We start from the raw sequence: 21,869 nt of genomic DNA on the forward strand, positions 1-21,869 counted from the left end.
TCCTTTTTCATTTAGTTATTATGAAATAGTTTGATTTAATCTGGGTTTAGAAGTTTGTAAATAAATGACGAGTGTCTAACTGACCGAGTAAGAAAACTCGTATTCAAACAATCGAGGAGAAGAGTTGAAAACTCAAAACTATCTCTCTTTTTCATTTCATTGTTATGAGAATGAATTGATTTAATTGTGCTTAGGTGGATATAAGTGACGACTATTTGACTAACCGAGTAAGAGAACTCGTATTCAAATAATCGAGGAGAGGAGTGTATAACTCAAAGCCATCCCCTTTTTCATTTCCAAATGAAATGGTACTTGATAGTGATTGGGTATTTTAATTTGATTTGGATAAATATACTCGACATTGGATCGAGGTTTTAATTTGGTGTTTATGAATGAAATGAATTTTATTTAGTGAATCGATCAATTAACGATCAACTACGTCTCATTGTAAGAAAGCCCAAGAGTAAGCTATGTGAGGTTGATGGCGATGCTTAAAAGCGATCGACTTACAAAGGTGTTTGAGAATGAGCTCAACTTTGAATCGAAAATTGTGGTTTGTGTTTTTTTGAAATTGGTTTGGATTGACGATTAAATCGAGTTAGTTTGAAGGGATTATGAATTGATGATGAGATAAGTCGGCCCATTTTTATTAACAAAAATTAATTGATTAAAGTTCGATTGACTAAATTAAATAAGATTAGGTATCAAAATTATTTACTTAAATCAAATAGTCAAGTTAATTTAGAATCGGTAAATAGTAATAAAATAGTTGGCCAAAATTTATTAATTAATTTATTAAAGAAAGAGTGTTTAAGTAATGGTATCACTTTATTTAATCGAATCAGTGTGCTCAAACCGGTTTATGCGAGATAACAACGATTAATGTTATTCGCGAAATCCGAACGCGGTGAAAATTATTCTATTGATGTATTGTAATTTTGATGGTATATCGACATGAATTTGTCGAGTCCGTTGGATAGAAAAAATTTGATTTTATTGCAGTGTAATAAAATAGAAACTAGCCAATCTATTTACATAGCTAAAAAAATTATTTAAAACGTGAGGTACAAATACAAAGATGATAGTGTCTAACTTAAATAATTGGACCACCCATTCTTAATGAGAATAAAAATGGAAAGTCTCTAAAAATAATCATCAATAAATAATAACCATAGAATAGATAAAAAAAAAAAGAGTAAAAGTATGGACGGAGGCACCGCCTCTCCTGTCATATTATGGGTAATACTGACCATTTCAAAGCTCTAGTAAATTTTTCAATCATAAACAATTTGGCTAATGACTAATTTAAACAAAAAAACACAGGGAGTTAAAACAAAGAGGACCCTAACACATAACAACTCAAATCAATATCCATTTCCAAGATTAACACATTTAAACAATAAACCCCTATACATCTTCACCATCATATTGAGAACCACACAAAGTCGAGATGGAATTGAAAATTACCGATCTTGAATGACGGTCCTAGCTGTTTGCGATTGGAAACGGGAAAACTTCTTTTCTTCATGAATGCAAATTTAACCGCAATTTCAGAATTTATATACACATCAGATTATGCTGCCTTACTCATTCCCAGATATGGCCTTCGATTCATGGTTGCTCTTAGTGCATCAGAAGTAATGGTGAAAGAGAAAAATAAAACGTGGTGGTGGTGAGGCGCGTTTCATTGGTGACGGAGAACAGCGGCTGCAGCAGGAGTGCGGAGGAACGAGAGGAATCTGGTAGCCTGAGAGTTATTCTGATCATCAAGGAAAAGATCCTCAGGTGCGCGGAATGCTCCATGGATACAAACAACAGCAACGCCGAGCATTAAAGCTGAGACGAGAACAGAACCAACGTTGGTGAGAAACACAATGATAATTGTGAGTCCTGAGAGAATCATTAGGGTTTCGAAATCAGTGTAAGTGCGACCGATGGTAACGAGAGGATGATCGGAGGGACGAAAGAGGTAGAGAAACGTCCACGAAGCGAGGAGGCCGACAAGTAGAATGAGAGAGAATGGATTCGTCAGGAGAGACACGGCGAGGATCCCGGCGATGATGGCGTAGTAATTGACACGGAAGTATGAGTAATTCTTGCGGACACGGAAAGTCGCTTCGGAGAAGGATTTAGGCTTCGAGAATGCGGATCTGTCGACGAGTTCCGTCCAAGGGCAGCGTAAGGCGAGGCCTTGGTAGAGAGACTTGGGGAGGTTGTTAAGGAGAACACAGACGGCTGAGGAGTTGGCAGGAACATCAGATCCGGTGGCAATGACGGTGGATCCGATTGGTGGAGGAGAGCGAAAGGTGAGGGTTTGCTTTGTGAGGTTTTTTGTGGAAGAAGATTCGGAACGGTGGAGATGGTGATACCGGCAGAGGTGGTTACAGGGTGAGGAAGAAACCGAAAGAAGGGAGAAACGAAGGTGTGAGGGCCGGTGGATGCGCGTTGTGGAGAAGAAAAAAGAGGAGTTTTTCTTGTTTGTGTTTTTTCTTTTCTTGTTTTCGTCCAAGAGAGAGTATTTTTGGAGAGAGAGTGATTGGGTATTGTATGGTGAATCCTCTCAGAAAAAGAAACGCGGTTGGCAGCTTTTGAGGAAGAAGAGGAAAAGCACCTTTTTTTTGTCCTTTCCTTCCTTTTTAATTTTCATTTATCCTATTTTCTTTTTATCATTACCGTAGGAGGATGAGAGAGTGTTGAGTGCGTGAGAGATTAGCCTTCAACTCTCAAACACTTCCAATTATTTCCTCCTCTTATCAATTGATACGTGGCCTGGAAAGAGGAGAGAAAACTTTGATTGCTAGTTGTCCTATGAGTGGTGTGTGACACCGGTTGAACAGGGATCCTCCAATTGGTGGGATCATTATTTTAATTTCTGATTTAATTTAAAGAAACAAATAAAATACATCATATTTTATTATTTGTTAATGAATAAAAACAAGGATAATGCACGTGATCTTTTAATTAAATCCGAATCGACGGTCCAGATTAAATTAAAGAAGCACAAACAAATTTAAAATGTCAAAAGATGTCTGTTTAAGGTGATTTAATCGATCTAAAACAATTTAAATCAAACAAATTAAATAAAAGTCACATCTTTATAAATGCACGTGATAAAAATAAAAATGAGAATATGGAAGATTCTATTTATTTAATTTGAATATTTTGACAAAAGAATAAAATTAAAATGACTAAAAATGAATAAAACTCGGGCAAAAATTCTCTCGAAAAATTAAATCAGATGCACTAAAATGATCAGCACGAAATATACTTATTGAAAAAATACAGTGTTTCTTTTAATTTTGAAATAAATTTTCACCGGTTAAAAGGCTCAGGCGGGTCAAAACGCAACCGAAATAGCCCCTAAAAAATATGACGGGCACACCAGGTTAAACTATGTGAACTGTAGGTTAATGATACCGACGTCTGTAATTTTAATTTTGAAACTTTTTACCCACTGATTTTGCATGTTCTTGAGAAACGATTTAACCAATTTGTCTGTATTTTCAATAAATTTATTCCGACTGATATTTTAAGTATTATTCATGATGGAATGCATGTCATGTTGTGCATATGATGAAGATTTAAAATGCCCGGACAAAATTAGGGTATGACTAGGATCTTAAAATACTTACTAAACAACAAAAACCCAAAAAAATGTTTGTGTGGACTGTTGGGTTTGATCTGAACTTTTGGACTTAGAATTAGGTAACATTCCATGAGCAAAAAAGACTTGGCCAATGCCAACATTTATGAGACCAAGTTATTGTGATTTGAGCTTTCATCTGATGTAAGTATTGGGATCCACATGAATTCATTTGCTACATGATCTTGATGCAACTGTTATTTTAATCTTGTGTCTAATACCTTATTCTGAGTTGATCAAAGAGTATTTTTTCTGATACATAAGAAGACAAAGAAGACTTCTAGCTATGGGATTTCCTTGCTTGGATGTGGCTATATTTATTTGATGCCTTGATCTTCATGATGCTTGATATTGCTAATTGCTTGCTGATAATTGTTTGATTCAAAGTCCAAAGGGAAAGTGGGTTTTCTATATGACATTCTTGTCTATTGAATTGCACCCCATTGTTCAGATCTTTTTAACTCTTAACTTTTGATTTTATGCTTAGGATTAGTCTCTTAATCTCCTCCCACTTCTTAAGTTTCAAAATCTCTCCCCCTTTTCAAAAACTTTCTTTGCTTGTGATTTCAAAACTTAGACTTCATTGCAAATTAGAAACTTTGGCCTTATGCCATTGGATTTTTAAACTCTTTTCTTAAATCAAACTTTTAAGTGAACTTAACCATATTGACTTAAAACTTCAAAAGACAAAAATAACTAACACTCATTCAAACTTTTGTGTCTTTTGTACCTCTTTTAAACTTAACTTTTGATTAAAAGCAATCCACTCATTTTGAAATTGATACCACGAACTACGAGGTTTTGATCCCTCATTTTTATGTTGGTACGTAGGCACGAGACCGAAGGTCTTGTCAAACACAAAAATATAATTAATGAATTCTTTTCTCATCCTCACACTCTATTTGTTGCAAACATCCCTTATACCAAAAACACATACACACATAAAAAGGGCTCCCTAGGACACTTTGGGTGCGAACACTTTCCCTCTGTGTAACCAACCCCGTTACCTGTAATCTTTGGCTTTTTCTTAGTTTTGATTTGAAAACATCTTATCTTTGGGTTTTGTTCGTACTTTTCCCTTTTCCTTTGAAAACAATAAAAGCGCGGTGGCGACTTTGGTTTTATTAACATTAAGTTTATCCATAGCTTAATGGTCATGAATTTACCGCTACAGTAATTAAGTAGTGACTATGTCGGGGAGTAGTCCTCAGTGGGTTTAGCCTACTTTTTTATGTGTGTATATATTTTTATACTTGGCCATAATACTATAGCATACTTGGCCAATAGTACCCCGCCCTAAGTATCTTTCCAGATAGAGCTCTTCCCCCAATATGACTTTCGCACACTCCTTCATGTACTTTCTTCATTATGAGCCCTGCTTCTTCTTCAGCGAAACATCTCAGCATCGGGGAAGATCTACATATCTTGTATAGTTGGTTAGCTACCATGAGGTATCATGAAGATATCCTTTTGATGTTTTGTGGTTCAGTCTCCTTATTTGGAAACTTTCCCTGAGTCAGATATTAAATGATGGGCGTCATCCAAACCCTTCCATTTTCTAGTACCATCACCTCTTCCACTTCCATGCTCGGTGCTTCCAAAGTTTCTTGGACAACCGCCCTATTTAACCCATGGCTCTTGGGGCTGGCTAACCGGGCTAGCAAATCGGCGTTGGTGTTTTCTTCTTGGGGAATATATGTTACTTCAAATTTTGTGAACCCCTTGGTTAATTGCAGAGATCATTGTAGGTACTTGAGTAATAATACATCCTTTTTCTGATACTCTCCTCTGATTTGACTAGCAACCAAATGCGAGCGATTCAAACCAACAAGTGAGAAACTATGACTTCCCTGGCTAGCTTCAAAAATGAAAACCATAGCTTTGTATTTTTCTTTATTATTTTTGGCATGAAAATTGAAGCAGAGACTGCTCTAGTATTAATCCTCTCAGTCCTTCTAGTACTATTCCTACTCCGCTACCCTTGAGGTTAGATGAGTCATCCACCGATATGATCCATTATTCAGGCACTTCTCTGGGGTAGGCAATCTCAATTCTATTAAGATATGTGCCAATACTTATGACTTGATGTTGTTTCTGGGTGCATATGTGGTGTCATATTCGGACAGTTCTACCGCCCAGGCTACCCTTCTTCCTGCCAGATCCGGTTCTTCAAGATTCGTTTTATAGGATAATTCATATTTATTATGATAGGATGTCCCTGGAAATATTGTATGGGTTTCCCAGAGGTAGTCACTACTTCCAAAACTAATTATTCGATCTTCTAGCAATAGACTTTTGCTCCTTTGAGGAATTTGTTGACAAAATAAACTAGTCTTTCGTCTCCATCATTGTCTTGAACTAACACTGAGCTAATCGCCCTCTCAGATACTGCTAAATACAAGGTAAGGGGTGAATTTTCCTTATGATAGACCAAAATCCGTGGGGCACACAGGAACTCCTTCAACTCTATAAATGCCTTCTCACATTCTTCCGCCCACTTGAACTCTGTTGACTTCTTTAAAGCCACGAAAAATTGTATGCACGTGTCGCCTGCACGAGATGAAAATCGGGATAAGGCAGTTAACTTGTCGGTCAGCTGCTGGACTTCTTTTATAGATGTCAGGATTCTCATTTCAATGATTTCCTAGCACTTGTAAGGGTTTCCTATATTCTTGTGTCATCATGAAGCCTAAGAATTTGTCGGCTTGTACCCCGAAGGTGCACTTGTCAGGATTAAGTCTCATATCGAACTTCCTTATTAATTCAAAAGTTTCTTTCAAGTCATCTACATGCTTTACTTCTTCGTATTTTTTGACTAACATGTCGTTAACATACACTTCAAGGTTTCTTCCTATCTGGGATGAGAATACCACATCCATAAACCTTTGAAGCGTAGCCCCGACATTTTTTAGACCAAATGGGATTACTTCTTGGTAATAAGTGTTTATGTCGGTCATGAATGTTATTTTGGGAGCATCAATCATGTTTATCCGTATTTGGGTGTAGCCTGAGTAGGCGTCCATGAAGCTAAGAAAACATAATCCGGATGCAGCATTGATCAATCTATCAATATATGAGAACTGATAGGGGTCCTTCAAGCAGGCTTTGTTAAGATCGGTGAAGTCTACGCACATACGCCATTTTACCAAATTCTTCGCTATAATAACATTTGACACACAAGTAGGATATTTTATCTCCAGTATGAATCTGGCCTTCAAGAGCTTACCAACCTCTTCTATGATTGCATTCCTTTTTTCTTCACCGCTCTTTCGCTTCCTCTGTATCATAACTTTTGATTTTGGGTTAAATGAGAGATAATGGCACACAACATTTGGGTCAATCCCCTACATGTTCGATGAGTTACATGCAAAAAGGTCGACGTCATCTCTCACTATCTTGATGACCTGAAAGATATTCACTACCGATTTGCACCTTTTTTAATTCTCTAATTAGGGTCAAGATATTGTCTTGCGGATCTCCTTGAGGATGAAGGTCCACCAAGTTTACCCTTAAAGTGATATCCGTGATAGGAAGCTCCTATTTAGTCTTCTTTTTCAAATTTAAATTATCTGTATATCATTTCCTAGATAATCCTTGATCACCTTTAATTGTTCTGGCCTGTCTGCCTTCTAGGTGATACTCATGGTTAAACAAAGGATGGATAGTATAGATTCCAGAACATTGAATGTAGGCCTTTTAATGATGATGTTGTATGGTGATAATGTGTCCACTATCAGGTATCTCACCTAATGTCTTTTGCGTTGCTTCCACTTCTAAAGATGGTCATGATAGGTAGGTGTCTCAATACCTGAACTTGTTCCCCGAAGAAGCCGACTAGGATAGCCTTGAAGGGTAATAACTTGGAAGTATCCATGTTCATGCCTTTGAAAGCATCCCAGTGTAGTATGTCATCTGGACTTCTCAAATTGATCAACACTCTCTTGACTCTCAACTCATGAATTTGTACTTTTATGAACATTGGTTCATTCTCATGTGCCAGAACCGCATCTGTGTCCTATTTTGAAAAACCAATGACATCAGGTCTTCCTTCCTTTTTAGATAATGGATTATGTGACACATGCATTACTGATTATCTGTATCTTTTTTTGTCCTAGCTTGTTTCTCCTCCACCGGAGAAGCCCCCCAAGATGGTGTTGAGTGTCTGTCGGGCCATCTGGGTTTCACAAATTTCCTCAGTGTTTTTTCCCTTCTTGGTAGAGAAATTATTTGAGTTTGGCTCCCTCTTGGAAGGAATTATCTTTCCTAGTGATCCTTCTTCCTCCTTTACATATGATAGTAACCGGCCCCTTTGGATTAAGATCTCAATTCCTCTTTTAAAATGTTTCCATTCTTCAGTATGATGGCCTCTCAAATGATGATAGGCGCATCATGCTTCTTCATCCTTCCTTAGCACCACATTGAGCCTCTTGGGATGAGTAGGTTTTGGTATTATCTTGAGATGATACACTTCTCATAAAATATCAGCATGCATTTTATTGAAAGTTGTGAAGTTATCATATGGTCTCCAGGAAGGTTTTATTGTCGCCTTTCCCTTGACCAGCGCTTGTGGTGCTTCTTCCTGGGCCAAATCCTTCGTGACTAGGTTGTATCTTTCCTTTAGTGTCCCGAGACCTTTTCTCTCTGTTCATGACCTCTTCCATCTTGGTGGTCGGCTTATGCACTAAAGATTCGTTGAAATGACTGGCCTTTAGGCCATTTTGGAAAGCTCATACGAACATCACTTGATTTGGATGGGAGACTTTTATGGTCTCTTCATTAAAATGTGCCATATATTCTCATAGGGACTTAGAAGGTCCTTGGAGGATGGTTAACAAGCTAGAGGTAATCACCTTTCTATACTTGCTATCGGATAACTCTTGTACCATCTTCCTAGTTAGGTCTTATTGGGCGATAATTGATAGTCTAGTAAGATGGTTGCTCACAGATGTGTCTATCGGATAATAATTGCAAGTATACATTTTATCGCCTAGTTTTAAAAGATTGTCAAACCCATAGAGACTAATAATTAAACTAATTTTATTTATCGTTGCAATACAAAGTTAAGGCTAAAGGTTAAAAGGATACGAACGAAAATATAAATGCTAATTGCTGAGGTTTGAAAATGATGATAAAACGGGCCCGAAATATGGATTTCGTGTTCCTAAGGGACTTTGTAGTATTCAGGTGATAATTACGATTAGATTAAGTTTCGTAGAAAGTATTGGTTTAAAGACTCCGTCTCACACTCTCGCACTATTGACTAAAACCACACCTCCAAACCACAGGATTTTGCTCTCGCTCACGCGTTTCAATTAGACAGCATATTTTGAAAACTAATGAGCTCCTAAAGCGCTCTCGCTGTTTTTAGGATCGATGCCTAGTTTCCACTATTCGGTTCCTTCCTCACACTCTCACATTACCGGCTAGAACGTTAGTTTGTTCTTCACTCTCGTATCAAAACAATGAAACGTATAATTAGAAACTAAAACCAAAACATAATTTAATCACAATTTCGCGCTTATTGTTTCTACTGAATCCCATCGGTAACGACGCTCCTCATACATAGGACTCAGACAATTTTAGCAATACATAATTATAATTAGAAATAACATGACCAAAGCAACTAAACTTAAAAATAGCATGGCATGTAATGTCGTAAAGGCAATAACAAGTATAAACATTAAAGCAGTAAAAACTTAAAATTAAAGAAAACGAAAACTTGAATTGAAATGAAAATGCTGGCATGCTTGTTCTTGATCCAAGAGTACAATATAAATAAAATGAAAAAAAGTGTGACAATCCCTCAATGTGAGTTATTGTCACTTTTACAGGTAACTTTATGCCTAAGACTATGAAGCAAATTCGACCGAGCTTCCGCACAACTTAGATGCCTTTGAAACATCTAGAGGAGTCTTATTTATAGAGATCTCCCCCTTGTACTTCCTCTGGTCATACCAACAAAGTGGAGGGAAAAGAAAGTGGGAAAAAAGTTGAGAAACTACTACCCCGCAGAAAACTACTTCTGCATGATATTGGCAAACGCCATTAGGGGAATTGCGAACGCCATTGCCTTGGTCATTAAATGACGTGGCATGCATGGAAAATGGAGAACTCCATATGCACACGGCGAACACCATTTAGCAGAATGGGAAAAATCTTGTTCTTTTACTTCTCTTTTGCTCCTTTTTCGATTTGCTTTAGAATCCGCACTAAATCTAGCTGACAACTGCAAAACTAATAAAAATGAACTAAAAGGTGATAAAAGATATTGAAATAAATACGAATAACATGCGACATAAGCCTAAAAACATGATACGATTTATTATTATCATAAGACTCATGTACCAACGCAATGGCACATATTTGAATGTTCCTGCCATAAGTTTGTATTTTAGGGAGTCGGAATCTCCAACTATTTCCATTTGATTACTATTTCATATTATGTGCTCCTAAGGATCACTTTTTCCATCGAAGGACGGCAAAGGTGGTGGTTTGAAGTTTTTTGGTACTTAATCGCCCCAAATTTCTTCTGAGAGAGGTTGAGAGTCAAGGAGTTCCTCATTCTCTTCCTCTTCCTTAGTATTTTGTGTCTGCTACAATGTATGGACACTTTCTTGTAGAGATTCCTTCTATTAGCACATGTTCTCTATAATTGATAGAAGTTGTGCCATGTTTGGTGGGGTGTGAGATTTTCTCCTGCTAGGTGATAACCCAGACATTCTATAGCTATAGTGAAAATTAGTAATGTCTTATGACAGCTGGTTAGATCTCCTTAGAAAATAAGTAAATCAGGTTGTAATCCATGATTGAATGCGCCTGCAAATCAGATATTCAATCATACATAGATTGCCAATAATTGTGCAATCACAAAACACCAGACATTCACACTGAATGTTCTGTGTACAGGATGTCATGACATCGGGTCTGACATCCTGGAAAAATCTTGCATAATCCAATAATTCCTTTTATAACTTCCAGCAGGTACAACCATATCAGATGCAATGACCTTGTGTATGTCATCTGAAATAATCCTGCATGAACATGTCTTTCATTTAAGCTCCAGCAGGTACATCCAATATCAGAAGCCATGGCATTGTATGTGGCATTTTGAAACAATCCTGCATGAACATGTTCTTGAACTCCAGCAGGTACATAGGATATCTCATGTTAAGACATCACACATAACATCTTGTGAACATTCTTTGTTTTACCAAAATTGCTGCCAACACTTAGAATCAACAAACTCCCCCTTTGGCAAATTTTGGCTAAAACATATATCTGTCCTTTTTGTTCACAAGGTAAACTATCAGCAGTTAAACAACATAACAATAATTTAAATAGCAGCAGAAGCAAATACAATTACTAGATATAGCTACTAGTAATACACACATGCACAAGGGTACTTCTCCTCCCCCTAAATCTATGCAACAAAAACAGAATTACTAGTTATGGATGCAACTAGTAAGACACACAAATGCACAAGGGTACTCCTTCTCCCCCAAAATCTGTGCACAACAAACAGTCTCCATGAACATAACAGCTACTGTAACCACAACACCTGTACCAGCCAGAATGTCATTCTGACATCTACTTTGTTGATTCTAAGTGTTGGCAGCAATTTTGGTAAAACAAAGAGTGTTCACAAGATGTCATGTGTGATGTCTTAACATAAGATATCCTATGTACCTTCTGGAATTCAAGAACATGTGCAAGCAGGATTGTTTCAGAATGCCACATACAATGACAAGGCTTCTGATATTGGTTGTACCTGCTGGAGCTTAAATGGAAGACATGTTCATGCAGGATTGTTTCAGATGACATACACAATGTCATGGCATCTGATATGGCTGTACATGCTAAAAGCTATAAAAGGAATTATTGGATTATGCAGGATTTTTCCAGGATGTCAGACCCGATGTTATGACATCCTGTACACAGAACATTCAGTATGAATGTCTGGTGTTTTGTGATTACACAATTAATGGCAATCTTTGGATGATTGAAGATATGGCTAGCTGGCGCATTCAATCATGGATTACAACCAGATTTACTTATTTTCCAAGGAAATCTATACAGCTGTTATAAAAAGATTTGATTGGAAAATAGATTTAGGGTTTTCAAGATGTCCAAGCCCAGCAGAATGCTTCTATAAAAAGGGACTTAGAAAACCTGTTTGAATACACAACCAAGACTGAGCGAAATTTAGAGAGAGAGCTAGGGTTTGTGTCTGTAGGTCATTCAAGTCATCCATTGATGATTGAATTGGACTGATTTGTCTTCTTGATCAAAGCTTTGAAGCAAGATCAAGAGTGTGTCTTCTTGATTGAAATTGTGAAGTAAAATGAAGAGTTTGTAATTGAAAAGTATTTTCTTTTCACAAGGGATTGTTGTTTAAGATCACGGGTTTGTGATTGTAAGGGAAGTGAGTGGGTTCTCATATCTAAGAGTGCTTAGGTAGAAATTGCACGGGTAGAGATTAGGTAAGAAAGACTGTAACTTGGTGAAGTGTATGGATAGTCTTTAAACTAATTCTATTATAGTGAATTTCCTTCCTGGCTTGGTAGCCCCCAGACGTAGGTGAGTTGCATCGAACTGGGTTAACAATTGCTTGTGTGATTTGCTTTTCAATTCTGTTTAACTATCCATTGTTTATAGCCAGATATCAGTGTTGTGACATTACCTTCGACATCTTATATCTTATACCAGAATTTCAATTGGTATCAGAGCAGGCATCCTGCTCTGGCTCTGGGTGAGATCTAGGGAGAATACTTTCTGGTACAATGGAGAGGGATAGAGGATCTGTTCATAGGCCACCAATTTTGGATGGTTCTAACTATGACTATTGGAAACCTAGAATGGTAGCGTTTCTGAAATCCCTTGATAACAAGGCTTGGAAAGCTGTGCTAACAGGTTGGGTGTATCCTGTCATTACTAAAGAAGGAGAAGCCACCACTGAGAAGAAGCCTGAAGAACAATGGTCTAAGGAGGAGGATGATCTTGCTCTTGGAAACTTTAAAGCCTTGAATGCAATATTCAATGGGGTAGACAAGAATATTTTCAGGCTGGTAAATAACTGTGAAGTGGCCAGAGATGCTTGGGACATTCTCAAGGTCACTCATGAAGGCACCTCTAGGGTAAAGATGTCTAGACTTCAGCTGCTCACCTCCAAGTTTGAAAACTTAAGGATGAAAGAAGATGAAAACATTCATGAATTTCACATGAGTATCCTTGAGATAGCTAATGCTTCAGGAGCCCTGGGAGAGAAGATGACAGATGAAAAGTTGGTGAGAAAAATGCTTAGGTCACTCCCTAAGAGATTTGCAATGAAGGTGACTGCCATAGAAGAGTCTCAAGACATCTCCAACATGAGGGTAGATGAGTTAATTGGCTCCCTCCAAACCTTTGAGATGGGATTGATTGAGGGAACTGAAAAGAAAACCAAGAGCATTGCCTTTGTATCCAACACAGAAGAGGAAAACAATCAAGATTTGGATAAAGAGTGGGCCAATGAAGTTGCAATGCTAGGGAGACAGTTTAACAGACTGTTAAAGAAAATGGATGGCAGATCCAAGGCAAATGTCAATAACATCTCGTCTGACATCAGTAAATCCAACAATGCTGGAAGAAAAGCAAGAGCAGATGAGAAACCCAAAGAAGGAAAAGAGGTTCAGTGCTATGAATGTGATGGGTATGGACACATCAGGACTGAATCTCGAACCTACCTTAAGAAACAGAAGATGAGTCTTGCTGCCACATGGTCTGATGAGAGTGATACTGAAGAGGCTGCACATCTTGTGACTGCTTTGACAGGAAGATGGGAATCTGATGAAGAGTCAAGTGATAGTGAGGTAACCTTTGAGGAATTGGCCTCTACCTACAAAGAGCTATGTCAGAAAAGTGTTGAGCTGAACAAGCAGTCTTTAAATCAGGAGAAAGACATAACTCAACTTGAGAATGAGAAGGTAGAATTCTTGGAAACCATCTCCAAATTGAAAACAGAAGTTGTGGCTCTAAAGGTCAAGCTAGATGAAGATCAACAAGTTGAGAGCCAGAAGATAGTCCAACTGGAGAAAGAAAAAGCAGAACATGTGGAAACCATCTTCAAGCTAAAGACTGAAGTTGTGCTCTTAAACTCAAAACTAGAAGAGATAACCAAGTATGTAAGGATGCTGAACAATGGATCTGATTCCTTAGACAAGATTCTTCTAACTGGACAAATCACAGGAGTCAAATCTGGATTAGGGTACCATAAAACTAAGGCTGAAAGTAGTTACACTGGCTGCAAACCTCAAGCTAAACCTAAATGCAGCAATAGTAAGAGCAGTTCCAAGATGTCACATCATATGTCACACCATCAGAAGAAAGAACAGCAGAAAGACAAACACCAAAGATGGAGATGTCAATACTGTGGGAAAGCTGGACACTCTAGGTCTTCCTGTTATAAGCTATATGGTTATCCTAGCCATGTTCATCAACAGACTCACTATCAACCCAGACCCAAACATCACAGGCCTATCAACAAGAAGCAATGGGTTCCTAAGACTAATGTTACAAGTCTAATGGCTCACAAAGAAGATTGGTATTTTGATAGTGGATGCTCTAGACACATGACTGGGAACTCATACTTGATAACTGATCTTCACCCTCATGACTTGAGCTATGTAACCTTTGGTGATGGAGCTAAAGGTGAAATAAAGGGGATAGGCAAGCTTGAGTGTCTTGGAGCTCCTAAACTTGACAATATTCTACTGGTCAAGGGCTTGACTTCAAATCTAATAAGCATCAGTCAGCTAGGGGATCAAGGTCCGAGTATCATCTTCACTAAAACTGAATGTCTGATTATGAACAAAGACAGTGAAGTAATTATGAAAGGAATCAGGACCCACAATAACTGCTACATGTGGAGCTCTAAAATGGATAACCCCTCTAAGATAAGTACAGTTGCAAGAAGAATCTTCAAGGGAAAGGAAAAGTGTCAGATAAGGATGCCAAACCTCAAGGAAGAAAAGGTTATGATGGCCCAAACACCTGAACACATGACTGGTGGTATGAAGTCTGAAGGTAGTAAGAGCTTTGCTGAGACACAAGGGACTATAAGTGCAAAGGAAACTAAGAAGATATCAGATGAAAGCAACAATGCTCAACCAAGTTGGATGAAAATTCTGATAATTACATACAGTGTCACACTCGATGTTATGACATTATATTATGACAACCTGGATGGTACACCCTTGTCCAAAGATCATATTCAGCACAGCTGGACCAAGTACATCACTTGCTTTCATCACTCATGTAGAAAATATGTAGAAAATAAACTCATAGTTCTACAGCATGAGATGCAACTAACCAACAGAACTGCAAGGGATTGGTATGTTGTTCAACTGAAATATGAAAAGGGAAAATTAGGTGATTGGGTTCTTGAGAAAATATGGCAATTAATGAGGAGTGGAAAAGGCAACAAAAATATTGTCTGCCCAATGAAAAGAAAAGGCCACATTAATAATGAACCATCTCCTAGTATTGGAAATAACACACTCTGCCTGAACACAATTCTCTCCATCTTCATCAAACTTCTCAAAGAACCTCTGCTAGGGCAAAGAAAGTTTTCTCAAAAGTTCAACAACATGTCTCAACATCCGCCAACATCTAGCTCAAAATCCTTTCATACTAGAACTTCCTCCATGGAATTCTCAGATGAAGATTTGATGGAAGTAACTCCTCTGCGTATGATACCAGGTAACGTTCCAAGCTCACCTTCCATGGCTAGAGCTAAGCAAGGCAACACTCCTGAAAAATCGCCTGATAAAGAGGACATGCACTCTACTGATCGCATAATAAGTAACCTAGTTACTAGGATACTGAATGAAGAGCATGGAGTTAAGGACATTTTTACCCCTCTGTCCAGAAGGGATACCTCACCTGAGGTGGAAACCCAAGCTGAGAAAGATGATGACTCATCTAAAACAGAAAAGGAAGTAGCTGCTGAGGGACTATGTTCTCTTGGAAAAAACTTACCTAGTATGTCCCCTGATACTGCTTAGGACATTGAGGAAGAAGGTTCTAAGGAAGAAGATGACATCTTAATCAATCTTGTGAAAACAAGTGTAGCTAATAGACTGAGAAAAAGGAAGAGTATGGCTGAGATAAGGACAGGTAGGAAGGCGAAAAGGGTTGCTGGTATAGGTCCCTCCAAGACTTGGAGTAAAGTAGAGGTCAGGAAGATGAAGGAGAGTGAGAGTTCTGAATCTGATGAGAATGTCGAATATGATGTCTCAGACATTTCCCCTGTTAAAAGGAAGTATGTAAAGAAGTCTCCAAACAAAGTGGTTGCTGTTCATCTTGGCAATATCTTGTTTCACGTGGAAGGTGGTGTTGCCAAATGGAAGTTTGTGACTCAAAGAAGGGTAGCAGTTGAAAGAGAATTGGGAAAAGAAGCAAGTGAAGTAAAGGAAGTCATGGAGTTAATTAAGACAGCTGGTCTTATGAAAACTATGACTGCTCTGCCTCAGTGCTATGAGGGGTTGGTCAAAGAATTCATTGTGAACATCCCTTAGGAGCTATCTGAAAAAAGCATCAGGGAGGGCTGCAAAGTTTTTGTAAGGGGTAAGTGTGTGAAACTTTCACCTACTATCATCAACAAGTTCCTAGGGAGAGGAACTGATGAAGGAGTAGATCTAGAGACCACAGACAATGAGGTCTGTAGAATTATTACAGCTGGCCAAGTTAAGGAATGGCCTAGTAGGAAACACCTATCAGCTAGTAAGCTCACTGTGAAATATGCCATTCTGCATAAGATTGGATCAGCAAATTGGGTACCTACTAATCACATATCTACCATCTCCATTGCTCTTGGGAGGATCATTCATGCCATTGGAACTAAGATAAACTACAATTTTGGAAAGTTTGTGTTTGATCAAACCATCAAGCATGCCTCCACCAATGCTGTAAAGTTGCCCATTGCATTCCCATATATCATCTGTGGCATCATCCTGAGTCAACAACCAGGAATCCTGAGTACAAGTGATATTCCAAGCAGGAGAAAGACCCCTCTATCAATTCACTATAAGCTTTTTGAGGGTAGTCATGTCAATGATGTTGTTATGACATCTGCCAGAAGGGAACCTGCATCTCAAGGGAGCCTAATTAATCAATTGAAAGATACCTGCAAGGAATTGGAGGAAGGTATGAAGGTGGCCAAGGCAAGAAAAGAAGCTTTGGAAGCCCTTATCTGTAGCCTTGAAAAGGAGGAGTTAGAGAAGGCTGGAAAGGATTCAGATGGAAAAACACAATCCAGTGGCAGCTCTAGAAGCTCTAAGGGTTCTGAAGATGAAGATGAAGGTGAAGGAGAAACGTCTTCTTCTGATTAATGGTTCCTGGCTGAATTGAAGACTAGGATGGGTGCTGGAAGGTGTGGTGGAAGTTGTTGCTGTTTGGAAGGCTGTTGTCTTGTTTGGGTTTTTGTTTTTGTATTTTGTGGCATTCCTCTTGATGCCTAATATTTAGGGCTCTTAATGAGTTCCTTGGATTTGTTCATTATTCCAGCTATCACTGCTGTGTTTAATGATGTTGTGTACTTCCTGAATATTCTGTTCTAACATGCTTAATGTTATAACATCTGTTTTAACTTTCTCTGCTAGGCTAACACACATTTATTTTGTCTGATTGGTCACCTTTGGTCAATTTTGACTAAAAAGGGGGAGAAGTATGTGGAGCTGGGTAGAGCTGGGTACTGGCTGAGATGAATGTGGCTGATCAGAAGGACAACTATTATTGAAAGAGGTGCACAGGTGAGGTGCACAGGTGTTGATGTTATAGCAGATGTCAGTGTGACATTCTGGCTGGTACAGGTGCTAGAGTTACAGTAGCTGCTTTTTTGGTGAATGCACAGATTTAGGGGGAGAAGAAGTACCCTTGTGCATTGTGCATTTGTGTGTCTTACTAGTTGCATCCATAACTAGTAATTCTGTTGATTGTTGCACAGATTGAGGGGGAGGAGAAGTACCCTTGTGCATATGTGTATTACTAGTAGCCATAGCTAGTAATTGTTTTGCTTCTGCTGCTGATTAAACTACAGTTATATGGTTTAAACTGCTGATAGTTTGCCTTGTGAACAAAAAGGACAGATATATGCTTTAGCCAAAATTTGCCAAAGGGGGAGTTTGTTAATTCTAAGTGTTGGCAGCAATTTTGGTAAAACAAAGAGTGTTCACAAGATGTCATGTGTGATGTCTTAACATAAGATATCCTATGTACCTGCTGGAATTCAAGAACATGTGCAAGCAGGATTGTTTCAGAATGCCACATACAATGACAAGGCTTCTGATATTGGATGTACCTGCTGGAGCTTAAATGGAAGACATGTTCATGCAGGATTGTTTCAGATGACATACACAATGTCATGGCATCTGATATGGCTGTACCTGCTAAAAGCTATAAAAGGAATTATTGGATTATGCAGGATTTTTCCAGGATGTCAGACCCGATGTTATGACATCCTGTACACAGAACATTCAATATGAATGTCTGGTGTTTTGTGATTGCACAATTAATGGCAATCTTTGGATGATTGAAGATATGGCTAGCTGGCGCATTCAATCATGGATTACAACCAGATTTACTGATTTTCCAAGGAGATCTATACAGCTGTTATAAAAAGATTGGAGTGGAAAATAGATTTAGGGTTTTCAAGACGTCCAAGCCCAGCAGAATGCTTCTATAAAAAGGGACTTAGAAAACCTGTTTGAATACACAACCAAGACTGAGTGAAATTTAGAGAGAGAGCTAGGGTTTATGTCTGTAGGTCATTCAAGTCATCCATTGATAATTGAATTGGACTGATTTGTCTTCTTGATCAAAGCTTTAAAGCAAGATCAAGAGTGTGTCTTCTTAATTGAAATTGTGAAGTAAAATCAAGAGTTTGTAATTGAAAAGTATTTTCTTTTCACAAGGGATTGTTGTTTAAGATCACGGGTTTGTGATTGTAAGGGAAGTGAGTGGGTTCTCATATCTAAGAGTGCTTAGGTAGAAATTGCACGGGTAGAGATTAGGTGAGAAAGACTGTAACTTGGTGAAGTGTATGGATAGTCTTTGAACTAATTCTATTATAGTGAATTTCCTTCCTGGCTTGGTAGCCCCCAGACATAGGTGAGTTGCACCGAACTGGGTTAACAATTGCTTGTGTGATTTGCTTTTCGATTCTATTTAATTATCCATTGTTTATAGCCAGATATCAATGTCGTGACATTACCTTCGACATCTTATATCTGATACCAGAATTTCATACTTCAACATCAACACTTGTGCACCATCTCAGACATCCTCTTTGACATCTGTAAACAGAACAACATTCTGTTTTAACACCTGTGCACTTCCTTCAATAATAGTTGTCCTTCAGTTCAGCTACATACATCTCACAACTCCACATCAACAACTGCTTCCACATTAACACTTTCTCTACATCAACAACTGCTTCCACATTAACACTTCTCCCCATTTTTAGTCAAAATTTACCAAAGGTGACCAATTAGACAAAATAAATGTCAATTAGCCTAGCAGAGAATGTTAGGACAGATGTTATAACATTAAACATGTTAACCATCATTATACACAACTGTGATAGCTGGGATAATGAACAAATCCAAGGAACTCATTAAGAGCCCAAAATATTACAAACATGCATCAATGAGGACTGTCACAAATTACACATTTTTCAAATAAAACAATAAAACATCAGTCTTCAAAACATCAGCACCAGAACAGCAACAGTCACAACAGCCGCACAGCACCCCTGACACAATCTTCAGTCTTCCACACAAAAAGGGGGGGAACCATTAATCCGAAGAAGAAGTATCACCTTCTCCTTCACCTTCACCTTCAGAGCCTTCAGAGCTGCCACTGGATTGGGCTTTTGCATCTGAATTCTTAGCAGCCTTCTCCATTTCTTCCTTTTCCAGGCTATAAATAAGAACTTCCAAAGCTTCTTTTCTTGCCTTGGCCACCCTTATACCATTATCCAATTCCTTGCAGGTTTCTTTTAGTTGATCAATCAAGCTCCCTTGAGATGCAGGCTCCCTTCTGACAGATGTCATGACAACATCATTGACATGACTTCCCTCAAAAAGCTTATAATGTATTGATAGAGGGGAGTTTCTCCTGCTTGGAATGTCACTTGTACTCGGGATGCCTGGTTGTTGGCTCAGGATAATGCCACAAATAATGGATGGGAAGGCAATGGGCAACTTCACAACATTTGTGGAGGCATGCCTGATGGTTTGGTCAAACAAAAACTTTCCAAAATCATAGTTTATCTTGGTTCCAATTGCATGAATGATTCTTCCAAGAACAATGGAGATGGTAGAGATATGATTAGTAGGCACCCAATTAGCTGAACCAATCTTGTACAAGATGGCATATTTGATAGTTAGTTTACTAGCTGATAGGTGATTCCTACTAGGCCATTCCTTAACTTGGCCAGCTGTAATAATCCTACAGACCTCATTGTCTGTGGTCTCTAGATCTACTCCTCCATCAGTTCCTCTCCCTAGGAACTTGTTGATGATGGTTGGTGAAAATCTCACACACTTACCCCTTACAAAAACATTGCAGAACTCCCTGCTGCTCCTTTCATAAATCTCCTCAGGGATGTTCACAATGAATTCTTTTACTAACCCGTCATAGCACTGGGGCAGAGCAGCCACAGTTTTCATAAGACCAACTGCCTTAATTAACTCCATAACTTCCTTTACTTCAACAGTCTCTTTTCCCAATTCTCTTTCAACCTCTACCCTTCTCTGAATGATAAACTTCCATTTTGCAGCACCATCTTCTACGTGAAAAGAGATATTGTCTAGATGCACAACAACCACTTTGTTTGGAGACTTCTTTACAACCTACCCTTTAGCAGGGGAGATGTCTGGGACATCGTCTTCGACATCCTCATCAGATTCAGAGCTCTCACTTTCTTTCCTCTTCCTGACCTCTACTTTACTCCAAGACTTGGAGGGACCTATACCAACAACCTTTTTCTCTCTTCTAGTTGTCCTTATCTCAGCCATACTCTTCCTTTTTCTTAATTTCTTAGCTACACTTGTTTTTACAAGATTGACCAAAGTGTCATCTTCTTCCTCAGAACTTTCTTCCTCCAAATCAATACTCTCCTCAGCAGTATCAGGAGACATGCTAGCTGATTTCTTGCTAGGTAAATTTTTTCCAAGAGAACATAGTCCCTCAACAGCTACTTCCTTTTCTGTCTTAGATGAGTCATCATCTTTCTCAGCTTGGGTTTCCACCTCAGGAGAGGGGTCCCTTCTGGACAAAGGGGTAAAAATATCCTTGACTCCATGTTCTTCATTTAGGATCCTAGTAACTAGGTTTCTTATGGTGCGATCAGTAAAGTGCATGTCCTCTTTATCAGGAGATTTTTCAGGAATGTTACCTTGCTTAGTTCCAGCCATGGAAGAGGGGCCTGGGACGTCACCTGGTATCATACGCAGAGGACTCACATCCATCAAATCTTCATCTAGAAACTCCATGGAGGGATTTCTTGTATGAAGGGGTTTTGAGCTAGATGATGATGGATGTTGAGACATGTTGTTGAACTTTTGAGGAAAATTTCTTTGGCCTAGCAGAGGTTCTCTGAGTAGTTTGATGAAGATGGAAAGAGTTGTGTTCAGGCAGAGCGTGCAAATGAAATAGATACTATTTCCAATACTAGGTGATGATTCATTATTAATGTGGCTTTTTCTTTTCATTGGGCAGACAATATTTTTGTTACCTTTTCCACTCCATATTAATTGCCATATTTTCTCAAGAAACCAAGTCCTTAATTTCCCCCTTTCATATTCAAGTTGAACATCATACAAATCCCTTGCAGCCTTGTCAGTTAGTTGCATTTCATGCTGTAGAATTATGAATTTGTTTTCCACATATTTTCTAATTGAGTGATGACAACAAATAATATACTTGGTCCAGCTGTGCTGAATATGATTTTTGGACATAGTTGCACCATACAGGTTATCATAATACAATGTCATAACATCGTGTGTGACATTGTATACAATTATCAGTAGTTTCATCCAACCTAGTTGAGAACTGCTGCTTTCATCATCATATTTGTCTTTCACATGTGTAGAATCAGGAGACCTATCACTCTTCATCTTCCCCATACACATAGCACTTTACTTCTTTTCCTTCTTTGGGTTTTTCATCTGACCTTGCTCTTCTTTCA

At 38.5% G+C, this 21,869-nt stretch overlaps 1 protein-coding gene across 1 annotated transcript; it reads right to left on the reverse strand.

Moving 5' to 3' along the window:
* Window positions 1–1,684: 1,684 nt before the first annotated feature.
* LOC127102046 (PRA1 family protein B1-like) lies at window positions 1,685–20,820 on the reverse strand. Its single transcript, XM_051039463.1, has 2 exons — window positions 20,740–20,820; window positions 1,685–2,317 (listed from the first exon to the last, which is right to left on the reverse strand). Exons 1-2 carry the CDS (start codon window positions 20,818–20,820, stop codon window positions 1,685–1,687), a joined length of 714 nt encoding a protein of 237 aa, XP_050895420.1.
* Between the last annotated feature and the right edge of the window lie 1,049 nt (window positions 20,821–21,869).

This window comes from Lathyrus oleraceus, chromosome 7 (genome assembly GCF_024323335.1).
Source record: "Lathyrus oleraceus cultivar Zhongwan6 chromosome 7, CAAS_Psat_ZW6_1.0, whole genome shotgun sequence".
NCBI lineage: Eukaryota > Viridiplantae > Streptophyta > Magnoliopsida > Fabales > Fabaceae > Lathyrus > Lathyrus oleraceus.